General features: G+C 38.2%; 1 protein-coding gene across 1 annotated transcript in view; it reads right to left on the reverse strand.

Moving 5' to 3' along the window:
• The window catches only part of LOC122789859 (glycerophosphoinositol inositolphosphodiesterase GDPD2-like), a 502465-nt gene that overhangs the window by 84188 nt on the left and 398642 nt on the right, over positions 1-19635 (reverse strand). Inside the window, exon 4 of the mRNA XM_044057293.1 lies at positions 602-695. Within this exon, the coding sequence (XP_043913228.1) occupies positions 602-695 (94 nt within the window). The remainder of the gene's footprint in view (positions 1-601; positions 696-19635) is intronic.

The raw sequence follows: 19635 nt of genomic DNA on the forward strand, positions 1-19635 counted from the left end.
GGCAATGGAGAGATTCTTTGAACTATTTTAAAAACGTATTTAGCATAATTTATTAATGGCTACAGGCCTTGAAAGTTTTAATCAGAATATTTCTACTTGCTGCAGTTCTGTGCAACACTGTTACTGCTAGCTAAACCATAGCAGCCTGCAGAAAGAGATGTGAACAAACTCTCAAATTATTTTCTGGCAAGGAGGCCCACTATGGGTTTCAGCAGCAAGTTTGCCAGACATGGGACAAGAGAGAGATTACTTTCCAAAGCAGAATAATGCTACTGTAAATTCTCCTCTGATTTGATTGACATCCCTTTCAAGCACAGGCTCATTTCTTCTGTGATGACAGTTTTCTAGGCAGTGGCCTATAGTCAAAATCTGCACCCCATAAATCTTAACCCTCCATTTTTGATCAACAGTTTAGGTGATTGTGAACCATACTGGTGACTTCTTGGTCCCAAACACTTTCCTCTTCCAGACACAAAACCTACTCCGTTTCATGCACAGTTCATGAATATCCAGAAGATTACTTTCTGTGAGGCTCAGCACCATAACACTGGCAGTCAGCCACTTTTTTAAATTAAACATTTCTAATTTAGCAGTAACATACCAGCAAGACAGAGGAGTAGGAGGTCAAGATAATGAACACCACCAGTACCGCTACTGACCAGTTAAACCACACACCTATAAATCGGAAGGCATACCTAAAGAGAAACAAGATCAGCATTAGAGAAATGCAAGTTAGTACACATTTTTCAATTAGCAACATTTTTCAAATTCTTCTGCATTATAAAAAGACATGGAATAACAAATGAGCAAGCAAAATCTAACCCAGTGGTGTAGGGCAATGAAGCTGTCTGTGCTGGCAGTGACTTTGGTTTGAGTAGTAATCCAGGTGAGGCAATACCATTCTTCGAGGACTGTGCTACCTATTAAGGGGTGGGAAAGGTGTGGAGGAAATGAAGTAGCAGTAGAAACGATCTCTGATGGAGACCGATTGAAATGATTAGCAAGCCTCTGCTTCACAGGATGACTAGACTCATACCATAAGGAAGACAAAATGTGACAATATACATACCTACCTACTTTAAGGTTATGCATGTTCATGCACAAGGGAAAGCAGAGGTACTATAGTGTAAGGGATTGCATTACCATCACCTTTATGATAGGTGGAGGATATATATGCACGCTTATCCTTTCCTAAATAATACTCTGCAACTGGAAGGCCAATTGATCAGTGCCAAGGAGACAGCACATATGGGATTGCTGGGAGTTGGTCAAAAATTATTAAAAATATATGTTCCGCTGATGAAATGAATATGATAAGTACACTGGAAAACAGAACATTTTATGATTATGTTTATTTGTATTTCTATATTTGTTGACATGATGAAAAGTGCATGAAATGAAGAACCTAACATTAAATTTCTGCTGAATCAGTTTAGCAAACTATAAATATTATATACATTTGTTACTAAAGAGCTCACTCAGGCATAACAATATACAAAATCTGACTGATGCCCATGCTTTTCTATCTGATAATAGTTGCCAACAGTATTTAGCTCTCTAGACATCCAAGAATATCTCCCTTATACACTTTCTTAATCTCACTATCTATCTACCTTTCAATCTTCTTAATGACCTACTGACATATATAACCTGCAGCAATATCACTTTTTCTTTCTATCAATATAGTGACTACTAAAGATACCAGGAAAGGTGCAACTAATTATTGTTAAAAAATACAGAATAATAAATCACTGCCCCACTATTAATATAGGCCATTTGTGCTACAAACATGACATAATATGTGAATTTATACATTACTGGAAGATCACTTCATTTAACGTTTACAATAAAGCACTTACAGTTATTACAAGGTGACATAGAGTTGTTGCTCCATAGTGCTTGGTTGAAGAGTTCAATTATTGGCTTGGGTGCCTTTTTTGAGGAATATGCACATGCACCCTGGGTGTATATGGCTTGATTACAATTTATTCAACCAAAGACTTTTATTACTCAATTTTAAATAATTGGGTTTTTTTGTTTATTAGTTTAAGGATGTGGGTGTGTATATATGTATATACATATACGGATCCCTATCACAACACCGACACGCCACAAACCCGACACTCAAAACAACGACACCAAAACACCGAAAACGCACAAAACCGACAACTCTCAAAACTGAACACCATAACACCGACACCCAAAATACCGACACACAAAACGTAAACTACACATTACACACAAATATACATGCACTAACCCTAACCCAAACCCTAAGGTCCGACACTACCGCACACTTACCCTACCCGCACCCTAACCCTAACTCACTTAACTTGCCACTACACCTAAAGTCCGTCACTATCACACACTTACCTTACCCGCACCGTAAGTCCGACACTACCGCACACTCACCTTTCCCGCACCCTAACCCTAAATCCCACACTATCTCACACTTACCTGTCCGCTCCCCAATGCTAAATCCCTCACTAATGCACACTTACCTGTCCGCTCCCTAACGCTAAATCCCTCACTATCACACACTTACCTGTCCGCTCCCTAATGCTAAATCCCTCACTATCGCACACTTACCGACTCTCGCTCACACGTTGCCCATGTCAGTGTTTCGGCTGTCGGGATTTCACCTTGTCAATCATCTGTTTCGTCAGTCTTCTCGAGTTGGTCTTCTTAGCGTCGGTGTTTCGGCATGTCGATGAAGTCAAGGGGACCCATATACACACACACACACACACACACACACACACACACACACACACATATATATATATATATATATATATATATATATATATATATATATATATATATATATATATATATATATATATATATATAAAAATATATATATATATATATATATATAGAGAGAGAGAGAGAGAGAGTTGGTACAATATTAGTAACTGATTCTCTCCTTTTGAAGAGTAATTGCTTATCTATAGCTACCAAACAAGTATATTATGTTTGGCTAATTTTTAAGGGCAAAAAGTAATTGTGATTTCTGTTGTACTAGAGTGATCTAGCTGATGGCAGCATTACTAAGATTTATGTATATTCAAAATTATCTTGGTCAAGTTTCAGTTGCTCTTGGTAAGACAGCACTGGAGAGTACATAACTGAGAGCATGATTGGTGAACCACTGGCAAAACAGTGAATACAAGTCTGATGTGTAGTTTTTCAGTGCAAAGCTTATTTGCATGTGCCAGGTGATGGTCATAACTTGAGGCAGTAGTGTACATTTATTGTCCACTGCTAGACCCAGATGCCCATTGCATTCATTATGCTGGTGGTACAGATTTAAAGCCTGTACCATTATATATATATATATATATATATATATATATATATATATATATATATATATATATATATATATATATATATATATATATATATATATATATATATATATATATATATATATATATATATATATATATATAGTGGTGACAGTGGTGTATGTCATGACTGTCTGCACTGTTTATTTTTAGTTTTATTTTGTGGCTGACTTGTGTTTTTCACAGTCCTTTAAGTCTCAAATCTGATTTCACCTGTCCATATGTCAAGTCTTTGTACCTCAGAAGCTAACTAGCCATATAACATTTAAATTAGCACCATGCTAAAAACAGAAAATATAGGTGATATTTTCATCTATTTTATTATTTTTATTTTGCTTTTGTTTACTGGGTTTGACTGGCTGGGTTTAATTAAAAACACTTTTAAAAGACACCTGAAGGGGAACAAAAACTAACATATTACAAACACGTTTAAACAGGCAGCCAGTACTATGCATGAACAGATATTAAATATACATTAGCAATTACATATACACATGCTAATTACCTTACATTCATGTGGAAAAAGGACAGCTATTACAAGTATGAAAGATACTTGTGCATTAGCAGATGTTGAACAATGAGCATTTGAAGAGATATGACAGTGGGTCTGTCAGACAGAAAATAGATCTTGTGATTAGTGTTTAAAAAGTTCGAAGAAACAGAGGTGAGGGAAAGAACTAGGTAGTGCAGAAAATGTTACTATTGTAATTAAGAGGTGGAGTATAGAGCAGGTTAAGAGACAATTATATACAAACACACGGCTATTGTAACATTTATATCAAAAGTATGGACATGATAGGTGGGCAGTGTAACAAAAATATATATAGCTGGGAGATGCTAGTTAAAATTCAGGTATTGTTGAAAACTGATGGGTGGGATATAGGATTCTGAAAGAAAATAAATGGTTTGTTGATATAGCAGGTTGAAGATAAAGTGGCATTTATCCCAGAGATGTACAGGAGCAGATCCATTGATATAATAGGTGAAGTTTTAGTTGCATTTCAAATGAATTTGCAATCAGAATTGATTTCAGTGGTTAATGGGATATGGTTCCATAGTTGATCTACACTATTTGAATATAGGGAGTCACCCAGAGTATTAGATGATTCGGTTATACCAATTTTTCTCTACTGCGTAAAATTCTACTGGAGAGCAGTGCTGCATTAAGTTGTTATGGGCTGGACAATTTCCTGGTGTATTAAGAAGTCTGTGTATTGCAGACAGCTGAGAAAGAGCAACATGATGTAGTAGTTCTAACCAGTTTAACTCTCTGAGGGCTAGGCAGTGGTGTTCTATTGTTATAGTTTAGTGCAAATTTGGCTATTTTATTATAATATTGTTCAAGTATGGACAATGGTGTGACTTAAGGTTAGTGAAGATTGTGGCAGCATAGATGAGAGATGGCAGTAAGAAAGTAGAAGCTATATGTCTTCTGGCTATGTCAGTGACGCATGTTTTTACTCTGTATAACTAGTTTTTAATAACATTCCCAACCATGTGTGATAAATGGTGGTCAAATTTCAACAGATCAATCTGTGATGACAACCAATAATTTTGTGTGGTTTATTTGTTCTATCATGATGTTCTTTGCAGAGACACTAGTGAATAGTCCTTTGGTAGATGTGTTTTGGGGCAAAAAGCAGTAATTTCATTTTTTAGGGTTTGAAGTAGTCATGAATTATTTAATCATGCTTCAGTCCATGAGGATTGTTGTCGTAAGATCTTGGAATTTACAGAAAGATTTGGCACAGCGGAGCAGAACAAGCCATTAGCATATTGAACTAGGGTAGCATTTTTGTAGTAGTCTAGAGGTCACCGATGAATATGCTGAAAAGTATGGGGCCTAGTACAGATCTTCATGGTACACCACTATTTACTAGCAAGAAGGTGTAAAAATCATTTCTCCATTTCACTGCTTGTGCTGTATTTGAGAGATTGCTATGGAACCATTGCAGTGAAGAGGTGGTTGAGCCCAATGGATAATAATTTCTTGTGGGAAACAGCATCAAAAGTTTTTACTAAGTCTAGGAAGATGGTGGAGACCAGACTTCTGGCATTTCTATTGCTTTTGACAGTTATTAACAAAATTCATTAATGCAGTAGTTGTGCTGTGATGAAGATGGAAGTGGTGTTGGATCGAAGACAGAACCTGGTTATCTATTAGATAGTTGAGGTTGCATGTATGAATATATTTTAGATATTTTTGATGATATCTGTGGGAACTGGTTGAAATGAGACATTTTGGGATTATTGAGAATGGACCCCAAAAGCTCGATTAGTCACCTAATAGGTTAAATACTGAACAAAGTGGACACTGAACAGGTTGACTATGTTATCATTTGGTTTGTGTGCGTTTGGTGTTGGCTGCACAACTTGTCTTGCATTTAACAATTTACTGACCAAGACCCACCTCGGTGGTACAGCGGTTAGCGTTGTCACCTCACAGCAAGAGGTTTTCCCATTTGATTCTCGGCTGGAGCAACTTCTGTGTGGAGTCTGCATGTCCTCCCCGTGGTCGAGTGACATTTAAAGACATGCAGGTAGGTGTGTGAATGGGTGTGCCTTCTTTAAAGGTTGGGCATCGGGCTGGCAACAGGGCACTATAAAAATCCACTGCTAATCATTAGTGGGCCGGAGTTCCGCTAAGGCGACCCCTAAAAGCCGAAAGACATTACTAGTGTGTATGCTTTGATTGGTTAAATAGTAAGTTTTCTTATCCTTGGTAACAAGATATTTTGTTAGGTTTCTTAGTTCTCTGTTTGCTAGTAAAGTAGGAGGTTTTATATTTTTGGCCAGACCTCATGTTTTTTCTCTTTGTTTCATGAGTTGTTTAGTTGCAAAGAACAGCCATGAGGCAAGGTTGGCTTCAACTCTTTTTATTCTATGGTGAGCTAGTCTACTTGGAGCACCTAGGAAAATTTTTTTTACTCAGAGAAAGCATCACTCTGGGGAGAGTCTTTAGTGACTCCCATTTAAGGTCATGTAGTGTATTAATAAAAATTTTTTGTGAAAAATAAGTTCTCTTACCAGGTTGTAATGATGTGTTTTGGGGCTGTTGCTTTGGTACTTCACGGTATAGACTGCGAAGAGTTCCATGGGATTATATTTATATGTAGAGGATGTTAGGATCCATCTGGGAGCTGACTGGATGGCTGTGCCTTTGTTATATTTAGTTCATGTGGTTATAAGTTGGGTGAATTTATACAGATGTATTAGCTGACCTTTCAGATTGTATGCTTTGTCAATCTATATTAACATCACCCAATATTATGGTTTCATGAGGGATTTTTGAGGATGCCCAGCAGAGAACATCCTCCAGTGTTTTAGCATTATCACGTGTGTGTGTGCATGTGTGTGTGTGTGTACATACATACATACATATATATATATATATATATATATATATATATATATAAAGATTTTATATATATATATATATATATATATATATATATAAACACACACACACACCCTTTAACTATGATTGTAATTGTCTTGGGAGGGTTTAGTTTTTCCATGGTTAGTAGGATTTCTGAGTTAGAAGAACTTGGCATGGTGGGAGGAAAAGGTAATATGGTTTTGTAGAAAATTGTGACACCACAAGCTTTTTTGTTGCAGCTGTCTAACCTAATAAAGCTATCACCTATCAGGACAATTTTTTAATTGTTTGCTTCCTGGTGGATCAAGAGTTCTGTGGCAACTAAGATGTCTGGAGTGTGTAGTGCCATCCATGGATGCATTTCATTGAGTTTATTATACATACCTTGTTAGTTGGTATGGTATAGGTGAAAGCCAGAGTAGGACTGTGAATGAGGTGGTAGTGATAAAACAGCAGATGGGGATATGCTAAGTTGGGTCTTGGTTTGGGTAGATATCACTGCTAATTTTTATGTATATGAAGGTAATATCAATCATTTTTTCTGAATGACTGGTTACAGAAAAAATGTTGGGGAGCATATGCTGTCACTTACATCTATGCTTATTCTGTGTAATTCTCTCCACCTTCAAAAGCCACCTACCCATGGCACTGCATATTATTTCCCCCAGACGTGTACAGTACCCTTATATCAATGACCCATTATGTAAACTCATTATCCAACTATTGTAGCATCTTGTTCCTCCTTCCTTGAATCCCCCTTTCCCATTCCTCCTTTAATCACCAATCTCTCTATATCATATTATCATACGATGTAAATAGTGAATGCTATTTCATCGTACTAATAATATTGAAACAAGAAAATATCGAACAAACGGAACAGCGAATATTTTCCCAGGGAAAAAATTTGCTGTTCCGTAAAAAAAAAAAAAAAAAAAACTTAAACACAAATTTAAGTGGGGGGCTTCACCCCCTACACCCTTCTTACTTAAATTACCAACTCCGAGATTGCACCTTAGTGGAGGAAATGGCAAAGTCCCGAAGACGGCCCACCAAATTTTTTCCCTGGGAAAAAATTTGATGTTCCGTGACTTCACTTTTGCCATTTCAACAGTATCAGATCCACTAAATAACATTTGCTATTTAGTCCATTCGATAGCGTCTTATAGACCCCTCTTTTCTATAACAAAAACACATTTGTAATGTCTGCATCAGCACTTCTTCATATCCCATATCCCCATTCGGATTCACAACAATCCCTGGTCTCTTTTTAATTTAACATTCATATTACTGATAAGTACTCTATTATTTTACTTCTTAAACTCGAAAGATAGAAATTAAATCCTTTGCAATGTGCCCCCTATTATAGTCTTCTCTTTCAGGCTACAAATCCTCACAGTGCAAGTAAATACTTAAAATACTCATTTAAACATTAGAAACATGTATAATAAAGTTAATAAAGTTGCAAGTTGAAGTTTGGATCACCTTACCCATATATTAGTATACCCAGATATTAGTCACAGCTTAGAACCTGGGACACTATCTTCCTTCATAACTTGGCACTATTCAGTTAACTGAAGATATGAGGTTGGTAAAATAAAAGGTATGCTTTACTATTAATTAAAAAAAAACTTGATGACATCACTTAAGCCCAAGCCACAGCATCTGGTGATACAGATCCTAAATGGTTTGTGTCAGAGTTCTTACTGGAGAGAAACAATATTACACACACACACACACACACACATACAATATATATATATATATATATATATATATATATATATATATATATATATATAGGATCTGGACACATGCTCTACTAGCATACGTTCGAATCACAAAACATCGAACACACATACACGAAAGCGCTTAACATTGACAAGTGCTTCCGTGTATGTGTGCCTGTTTCATAGATCGGACTACAGTGCAGGTAAGAGAAAATTCCCTTTTCCCCACTGTAGTGCAATCTCGGAGTGAGAATAATAAAGTAGGGGGGTGGGGGTGCAGAACGTAGATTTTTTTTTTTTGAACTACACATACACGGAAGCACTTTTCGATGTTAAGAGCTTTCGTGTATGTGTGTTTGATGTTTTGATTCGGACATATGCTAGTCAAGCATGTGTCCTAGACCCATATATATATATATATATATATATATATATATATATATATACTATTAGGTGATTTATCACTACTTGCTTGTCTTGCTCCTCATCAAAATAGCTAAATTACATTTCCAGCCATTTCAGTCTCAATCAATGTTATCACAAATGAATGCACCTCAACCCTCTACCTTCTCAAGGTTTTTATTTCTTCTTATAAATTCACCTCAAAGATGTCTCTTCACTAAAATATTTTCAATGTGTTTGACTCCTCATCCGTTACTTCCTACTGGGCATTCAAAAGAAAAGAGTCCCTCCTTTTCCTACTAACTGCAAGCCCTTCCTTCAAACAAATAAAATACCTTATTACACAAAGTAAGATTTATTGAATGATCTTATGCTTTTACCACTGATACAAACACAGCTCTTTATTCTGCGATGTCCTCTGTCTTACACATGACCATCTTTGAAAGCTTTTACTCTTGGTCAACATTCAAACTAAAAAAAGGTCAAAAGGGGAAGAGCTATGGGGAAAAAACAGATAACTACAAATTATTTTAAAAATAAAATAAAAGATTAAGACAAAAAAAAACTAGAAAAGGAATTAAGACAGCTAAAGTTTTATCCTAGAAAGCCTAAGCATCACTGGACAGAAGTATATATGTGCATGTATATGTATTAATATTTGTCCTTTATCAGAATAATTACGATTTCAAAGCATACGATTATTCTCAAAGTTTTTACAGATTTTTGTACATCATCTTCTCTTTTCCTTCTCCAATGTATCTGCCTCCAACCATGGTGATTTGCGTATTCCAGAGGAATGGTAATATGTTATAGTTAACCCACTTCCTAAAGTGTCTAACTGATGCTAACAGAATATTATAGACTAAAACAGAATCTCCTCTACTTATCAAAATGTTTGAAAAGTTACTTTGTAAAAAAAATCTTGAATCATACAAAACAATATTCTTGGTCCAACTCAGGACAAATTTGTGGCCATTTACAACACTTTCATAAATTTTCAAAGCCACCAAGATCACCTTCGACAGTATTGAAAAATAATCCTAACTGGTGCCGTAGTCACCAATCTTAAAGAAAGTCTTTGATTTTCCTGATCTACAAAACATATACTTCATAGGGCTTTCAGATAATTTTGTTTCTTTGTGTTTTCCTATATCAAAAACAAATGAGGGAAAGACTGACATATGAAAAAACAGTAATCTACAAATAATCAGTCATTTCTATCACAATATATAAAAACTAACATGATAAACTAGAACTGCAATCAAGATATCTAAAATTAACTATTGTAAAATCAACATTATCTTAGAAGTGAAGAAAATCTCAAGAAAAGGCCAATTCCAATAGTTCTACTCCCACAGTCCCTAAGACAGCTCTGACTGACTTACAGAATTGTATCCACTTTTTTCTTATTTCCCATCTAATTTACATCAAGTAACGCTGAAGAAGCTCACCGTGACCATCACATTCCACTTCAGCTGACATGCATTTATAGTCCACACTCTTCATAATTTATCTCCTAAAATATCCTTATTGAACCCATCTCTTGATTCCATACTTCCATGTAAAGCAGCAAGCTATGTAGCTTGATCCTCTATCCATATCTACAACCTATCACTCTGCACTGAAACTACTCCAGAATTAAAATATACCCTAACCATCCTGCTTTCAGCTATCTAACTGATCGCAAGCCAAACATTATATAGCAACAATAAATCCCTCCTCTACTAACCAACATGTTTGAAAAGTTACTTTATAGAAAATTATTGAATTCATCTGAAGTAGTAATCTGGGCCCACTCACACTAATTTTGCAGTTTTCCCAAGGCATTAGCACCATCTTCAAAAACACTGAAAGAAGATTCCTTACTGGTGTCACATTCATGGATCTTAAAACGGCCTTTGATTTGGTTGACTGTGCTCTATCAACTCTATCCTCTATATAGATTTCAGATAACTATACAGCTCAGTCTGGCTGCTTTATATTTTTATGTCATAGCCACATTTCAGTGTTACCACCATACAGGCTTGGTCTTTTCCAGTGCTTCATACTAGGTCCCATCCCTCTCTCCCTATTAATTAACTCTCTCCCATATAACATATCAGACTAATCAATGGCTCTATATTGAAAAATTATTTCTTTTAAAATCTTCCCTAAACTTTAAAGGTCTCTAAACCTAAATGCAAGTTTTTCCCCTTAAGATTTATGCACAGTTCAATAATACTAAACAATTTGTTAACTTCTCTAGGACTAAATCATTATTATTTGGGACAACCGACATCTACTTGCATCATCTCACTTTACTAATAGGGATTATGTAGGGCAGTTGAATGAACCATCCTCTTCATTGAAGTACTTCAACTGCATATGGACCCCTCTCTATCTAGTCGTCTTCATGCTGAAGATCTTGATCTCTGCTATTTTTAATCAATTAAAAATAGCATATAGATTCACCAGTTTCCTCACACCTAATGCTAGGAAATTTATAGTTATAAATATACTTCTATTACCATCTACTATCATTTTTTAGTGCTTTCTGCCTAAATTAGTGTAGCTAGCAGCTGTAGCATAGTCAAGATAACAGGTTTGCTGCGTCTGGGTCTGTTTGTAGTGGCTGTTGTATTCTGAGCACATTTTCCAGGACATCTTTGATTAGAAGGGGCCCTTCTGCACCCTTATGAGAGAAGTGTGCTGACTGGAATCTGTCTGGTAAAGGGTGATTAGTCTAGGGCTTGGAGTAAGCACCCTAAATGGTTCTTTTGAACTTGAACGTTTGTAATTTTGTTTTATTTTTTAGCTTCTTGTATTTAAGCCCCCACATTTGAGTGGGTTTCTGCATGTTTGCATGACATGCAGCAGCACACATTGCTGCCCAGTTGTGCGCCATAGCCGGACAGATAATTTCAGCAATTTTTCTCTTAGATTCAGCTGCAGTACATTAGTGTAGTCCTCATCTTTAGTATATTTCTGTCTAAGATGTATTGCTTGTGACCTATTAACCTACCAACCAAAAACCCTGTCAGAAACGCTTGCCTACAGAGCACCTCCTAGATCAGTCCCGAAAGCACCCTCTTTGTGATACCAGTTCTTCAAACCTAGCATTATGGACAGTTGGACTACTCTTGTTTCTCCTCCCAGCCTTGTTGACTTTGGTCTCCTGAGGCAGTGTAGCAACTGTCTCATGTACACTGACAACAGACTATTAATAACTCACTCTAGTACAGAGTGCGAGAGATGTAGCTACACCAAGAATCTTGAATCCCTGTTCTCTAGCACTTGAAACAGTAACAGTGTAGAGGTTCTCAACTCACCTGCCACTACTTATACATATAGTACACATCCAACACATAAATCAACATATGTGGAGGTTCTCTCAAAAAACTTACTGAAGTACTAGAGACTTCCAAAACACAAGACTGCTACAGTTAACACAGTTCCCACAGCATCCAAGACAGATAGCAACACCAGTGTCTCACCTACCAAGCCCTTAAGGCATAACATTCATAAACCAAATTTTCTTGTCATTGGAGACTCCATAGTGAGAGACATGGATGTCCCACTCATGAGGTTAAATAAGGAGAAATTCACGGTCAGCTGCCTGTCCAGTGCCAGGAATCATCATATCACAAATGCACTTGGGTCTCTCGGCAACAACTACCATTATGACTCTGTCATAGCTCATGTTGGAGTGAACGACCTCACATGTACTGCACTGGACTATATGAAGAGAGATATGATTGAGCTCTCTGAGTATGTGTCATAGGCAGGTATGTATATACCCTCACCTAGAATGGTTCCACAGTATAAACAAAAATGATTGATTTCAGTGATTGGCTTAGTTTTTGATGTCATTCCAAGGGGATCCAATTTTTGTCACCCTGGGACAACATGGTTAACAAACCTTACTGCTTTGCCAGACATGGTTTGTACCTGGCACCACTAGGTGTTTAGCTGTTGGCAAAGGCTCTTGCCTCCCCCATAGTGCCTTTCTAGGCAAGGTCTCAAAAAAACAAAATTACCAATGTGAAATTTGCCAATCATAACAAAATAAAGGGTATGCTCCAATATACTAGCAGCTTAAACCAAAAATTAAACCAAAAACTGCACACCCGGGAAGCACTCCTATCATTGGAGGATGTAGATATCTGACCAGTCACAGAAACCTGGTTCAAGGCCTCAGAGAGTACCATGACCTTGCGGGTTACAATGCCTTCCACACTTTCAGATCACAAAACAAACATGTGAGAACCAAATGAGGTGGTGTTTCTATCTGTATTCAGGATAAATTCACCTCTCACTAGTTAGACAGGACAACTCCATGGAGTTACTCCAATTTCAGACTACTGTGGGTAAGACTCCCATTCAAGTCAAAGCTAGTTATAGATACCCCTCCATGGATCAGAATGCGCTCAAGGCTTACTTGACCAATCTGGTGTCAATCCAAATATTGCCAAACACACTGTTCATGGGGGATTTCAATTATCCCACCATCAACTGGGAAACCTATTCTAGCCCTAACTCACTAGCACAAAAGTTCCTTGCCTTTGTTAACTCATGCCCTGGAACAAATTGTTCAAACCCCAACAACATGAATAAACATACAAGATATGGTCCTCACTAACATGACAAACCAATGCACCATCCTGCACCGCCATATTGAAATCTGACCACAAATCAGTCGCCTTTGAACTGGCACTAATACCAGAACTTAAAAAGGATGAAGTCAGACTAAAAAACTTCACCAAAACAAACTATACCCTCCTAGGGGAAGGTATAAATGCATTCCAACCCCCACTCTCAGCTGGAAGTGGTAACTACACCAAAGCTTGCACTAAAGCCCTGTACAATCACTTATAAGTGTATAGACTCGGCTGTTCCAGAGAGAATCAAAGCCCAGAGCCCCAAGTAAAAACAAGCCACCCTGGTGTACATCCAGCATCAACAAACTTTATAGCAAATGCAAAATGTTGGTGCCTAGGAAAACTAAGGCAAGGCCCCAACAATGGAACCCCCCCCCTCCTCAGCCACAACAGGCAAATAAGACAACATGTCAAATCCTCTAAGGGTACCTTTGAGAAAAACTTAGCAACCACAGCCAAGGATAACCATAAGGCCTTTCACAGCTATGTATGCAGCCTAAAAGGTAGGACCCAAGCATGTGCCGAAATAGTAACTAATGGTATCACACACACACTGATCCTGCAGATAGCGCAAACCTGCTGGTGGGTAGATTTGGCAACATTTTTACTCCCTTATGCCCTCAAAAACTTTTCTTTCACTAATCTTCCCCCAACCTCTGCCCCATTAAAGCCTTGTCTAAGGCAAAAAACAAAGCCACTATGAGACCAGACAGCATCCCAGGTTGTCTTCTAAACAAGCTAAAACATGAACTAACATCATCATTAAGTACCCTATTCAATCACAGCCTAACCACAGGCTACATTCCTGCAGAATGGAGAAGAGCAACAGTCATTTTCCTCCACAAAGGTGGCTTAGCAACAAACCCGGGGAATTATAGCCCCATAAGTCTGACCAGCCTCATCTGTAAGGCCATGGAATGTATCATCATGGACCTCATAAATACATAGGCAACCTCCAAACCCTGGATCTGACCCAATTCAGCTTCATTAAGGGTATGTCCTGCCTGTTGAACCTGGTGGATTTCTTTGAAAATGTGACCAGGATCATTGAGGAGGGTATATCTGTGCACACAGCATCAATCAACTTGGCCAAAGCTTTCGACACAATCCCACACTGAGGCATAACTGATAAACTTAGCAAACTGAATGTAAACCCCTTTGTTGTAAGATGGGTTGCCAACTGGCTCACCAAACGGTCATACTCTATCAAAGTTGGTGACTCCACATCAACCAGTAGACCTGTCACCAGTGGTGTGTCAAGTGTCAGTGATGGGTCCCCTACAGTTTGGTATATACTTCTTAGAAGTTCAGGAGAAAACTAAAGGGCTGTGGCTGACCACGTTTGCAGAAGACTGCAAACTGGGTGCAATTATCAAATCCCCAAATTATATCAGTATACTTCAGGAGGGCGTTACGCAGACCAAAGAACGGTGTCTTAGTCATGCTCTCAAACTAAATGCAAAGAAATGCCTCACTCCCTTTGGTAAAAACAATGTCCCTTCACACTATAAAATTAACAATATCCTAAGTACCTACACTGTGGTAAAGGATCTGGGATCACAAAGAGACTGCAACCTTAACTTTGACCACCATGTGTAGTAAGGAATGCTTTATGTGTAGCACAGTTGATTAGCAAAGGCATAGCCTCCAGAGCAAAGGAGGTTATAACCCCTCTAAACTCAGCACTAATCAGGCCCATAATTGAGTATAATGCCCCTTTTGGCATGTACCATACAAATCACCTGCAGCAACTGGAGATACTGCAGAGGTTTCTAACAAAGAAGATCATGGGACTCCAGCACGTGCCATACACAGACTGACTAAAGTCCCTGTCACTATACTCTGTAAAATTATAGACTTCTTAGGGGAGACTTATGCCTGTGACCCAAACCTAATAAATTTGCTGCACATCTGTAAATCAAACAGAACTAGCGCTAACCATTCCAGGGACCTAAATATGGCCTGAAACATGTATAGGACATGCTGGAGGGAAAGATTGGTCTCCCAGTGACTGCCGCATCTTTGGAATAGACTGCCAATTCATGTTAAGCAGACTACCTGTATGACACTGTTCAAAAGAAATCAGGACGAGTGGGTAGGGCACCATAAATTCATACTGGGAATAGCACCACAAACCTCCTGGACATAGTCATTACTAAATACAATCCTGGGTATTGACTATAGGTTCCCTATTATATCATCAAAAATGCAAAATCTCAAATGCGTCTTTATCGAACTGAAAACAATGAAAATTTAAAAGAGTGAAAGGGCATACAAGTGATTTCATTCCCTGGGAAAGAAATCTTTTGGCCGCCTCCGTTACTTTGTCATTTTCCCCACTATAGCGTGATCTTTGAGTTGGTATATTTAATTAGGGGAGGTGTGGGGGGCACAGCCCCCCCAGATTGGGGGGGGGTGGTCGAAGCCCCCCACTTTGTTTTGTTTGTAGTTTTTTTTTTTTTTTTTTAATTGGGCAAAGTGATTTCTTTCACAGGGAAAGAAATCGCTTATATGCCCTTTCGCTCTTTTAAAAGTTCGTTGTTTTCAGTTCGAAGACGCATTCGAGATTTTGTGTCTTCGATGATATAATAGGAACGCTTACCTAGAGTATCTATGATATTACATTGGGATGAAACAGGTAGGCTTGAAATGACCTCTGAGTCGATAGCTTAGTAACCTCTTAGGATCCTTATCCCTAAACGAGAATATGCCCTTTCTTTTAAAGTACTTTCCATTCCATGTATCAAAAAAAAAGAAAACTTGTTTGTCAAGTATTTGTTTCAGTGACCTTTCAGGCATAACATTTATCTCTACTGTTTTAAGCTCCATAAATGTACTGCTATTACAAACCACCACCTTCCACTTTGCTTTATTCATGTACAATCTTTACTTTACAAATGTCTCCCCACACTTGCACATTTGTTTTCATTTTGACATACCACTACCCATTAAAAATGGAAAATCATGGAACCGCTATTTTACATCACTATACCATTACACTTGCTATCACTGAAAGAGCCTTTCTCAGACTTACTGAAACTCTCTACCCCCAGATATTGGACAACAGCCCATAATTTCTCTGGGAGGGTGACTTAATGGCTAAGGTGTTTGCCTTACAAACACAAGGAGAAGGGTTTGAGTCTCACAAGGAGTAACTGGGTTAGGCTTAAAATGGCTCGCAAGGGCATTTAGCTTAGTACTAAAACTATGAACCTATTTAGAAAGATACTGTCTTCACACTTTACAGAATTCTGTCAATTAAGTGATTTTATGCTAGAAATGTCAAGCTAAGTCCATGGACTGATAATTCCCGCTCCTCTTCACTCTCATATGCAATTCTCCCTACTTGTATATTTATTCCCAACCTGCTCTTACCTCTCACAATTAACAGTAAATGTATCACTCTTCTCGATTCATTCTTTGCTTCAAATTTTATCAAACCTTTTTCTTTCTTTAATTTTTATCTTTCCCGCAGTACTGACTGCTTACTATTTAATCTCTAGTCAGTCAAAGGTTTTCATTCAGCATACAGTTCAAAATATAACAATCACATCACTCTCGATTAGATCATGCTCACCACATATTAAATGTACTGAATCATTCTATTGTCACACTGTAACTACCAACTATTTTACAAATTAGAACATTTACTTAACTAAATCTGCTGTGTGCTTAATATATTGCCTGTGGTATACTGTATAAAGAGAAAACATACGTTTTAGTTAATTTGTTAAACAAACTCTGAATGTTCACTTGTTAAATACACATGAAATGTTTGAATTCTCTTTAAATATTGATGTGCTTCATTGCCCCTTAGCCCAATTCATTCTTGTAGTCCTCAGATTAGTCCACCTACCTGGTCAATAAATGTGAAATAAATAAATAAGTAAACACGGGGGGCATATTAGTAATGCTAAATGATGAACAGGTTTAATCTTATGTTAACCAGATGAGCTTCACAACTGCAAATCTTCAAATATACATTTTCAGCTATAAGGCAGTTGGATAGCCATCTGTGAGCATTAACTGAAGAAATTCTTGTAGCAATTACTATCTACAGAAATCAAAGATCAAAATTGTTCCACAAACAAAATATTTTTGTAGCAATTAACAAGAATGTCTACCTAAAAGTATAAGTTACAAGCACACACTCTAGGCCCAATGACAGTGGCATCAGCACTATGTGCTGGCAGTCTTGGGTTCAAGTCCTAAATAAGAGCTAATATTATCCTTTCACATCTGTGATTATCTCAAAGCTCAGTGATATGATATCAGTGATACAGCAGAAGCACGTAGGAGCCGATGTCCTTACATGCACTGCTGCACTATTCCTTACTAACGGGAGATACCCTGCAGTGAAGCCCTCCATCCGGCCAGTTTACAAAAGATTTCCATTGCTTTAAGGTACGCTGAACGTCACTTGCTTACTCTTTGCATAAAGTAGGGCATAAAGGTGTTGTTCAGTTGTACCATCCTCAGAACATTTTTGCCAACAGTCCGAACACTGTTTTAACTGCCAGTCTGTTGCATACATCTGGGTTTTTTCCGTTTTTCTGTTTACTGGCTTTTCTGTGTTTACTTCTGTTTGATGGAGTCCTCACAGTTGCAGATAAGTACCCAGTTTGATTTTTGGTTACTTTTTCAGTTTGTTTAGTGATGTTTGGTGTTAATGTCATCCAGGAAGGGTAAATGCCAGTATGGGAAACTGATTCCCCATAAAGACCATCATAAGTGTCTTTTTTGCCTTGGTTTTGCTCACGACCATACGTCTTGTTCAATTTGTCAGGCATTTGTCCTCAAAACTCTTCATAGTAGGCTTTCTTCCCTTTCCTTGTACCTTGAAAACCAGTGACTTAAGCTTCTTGCTGTGGGTACTATGGATGGAACTCCCTGCCCAGAGGATCAGCCGTCTGGGAAGAAGGTGCATACGGTAAGGCTGGAATCTTCCACTGTCCCAGCCTCTACTGGGTGTTTCTCCTGAGGTTATTATGCACCCAGAGGCTCACCCAATTGTTTTGTCAGATTCTTCTACCATGTCTGGGTTGGAGATCGGTGAGGATCTGGCAGGCAGCACGTTCGATGAGGCTTTGCAGGTGTCCATTTTGGGCATTCAGAGGGAAACATGGTTGACTGTTTCTGAGGGGTCTAATGGGGTTCTGCAGTTTTTCTTTCGGGAAGAGGTTCCTACTGCAGTTGAGGAATGCTGTCCCAAGTCTGGGCCTTTTCCGGTTTCCAGGACAGCGGTCCCTTTGAAGAAGAAACAGAAAGCTAACCATGTCTCTTCTGCTAATAGAGATCCACAAAGTGAGTGGTAGGCCTTTACTCAGGGGTTATGTAATGCTTTACTGTCATTGTGGCCTCTTCAAGGGGCTGCAGTTCCTGCTCCTCCTTGTCTACTTCTTCCCCTAAAAGGTCCAGAGAATTCCATTCTTCTGAGGTGGATTCTGATGATGACTCCCTTACTTATTCTGCCCAGATTCCTTCTCCTTTAGACTATGGGTCTAATGAGGATTTTCATACTCTTGATAATCCCTCTGAGGAAATTTCCTTTGGGGCCACAATCTCTAGGATGATGGACTTTATGTGGGATTGTGCCCAGGTTTCGGATATCCATAAGAGGTACTATGAGTTACTGTAAATGGAATCTCCTAAACCTGTGGCCATTCCTCCTGTCTTGCCTGCTTTACTGGATGTTTTTTCCACTGCCTCTAAACCACCAGATTCTGTGTCCCCTGCTCCCAGAAAGTCTGATAGGTTTTACCGGGTGCCTGAAGATTGTTCCCTTTTGTATAAATGTCCTGCTTCTGTGGGTTCTGTAGCCTCTGATAAGCCATCTCAATTGCTTCCTTCATCCAAGTTACTACCTTCTGACAGGGACAGTAGGACCATGGATAGGCTGAGTAAGAAAGTTTATACTTCCTGTACCCTGGCTTTTATGGTTATTAATTATCAGACCCATATTTCTAGGTATGTCTTGGCTCTTCTTTCTGAGGCCTGTCAGGTTCTTTCTGATCTTTCAGACTCTGAGGGTAAATCTTCTGCTCTTTCTTTGCTTGGGACTTCCTCTCAGGTAGTCAGTCATTTTATCAAATTTAGTTATGATGCTGCAGATGCTTCTTCAAGGGCTGCTGCCTCTG

The sequence above is a fragment of the Protopterus annectens genome, chromosome 15.part0, assembly GCF_019279795.1.
Source record: "Protopterus annectens isolate FY-2018-M chromosome 15.part0, PAN1.0, whole genome shotgun sequence".
Lineage (NCBI taxonomy): Eukaryota > Metazoa > Chordata > Ceratodontiformes > Protopteridae > Protopterus > Protopterus annectens.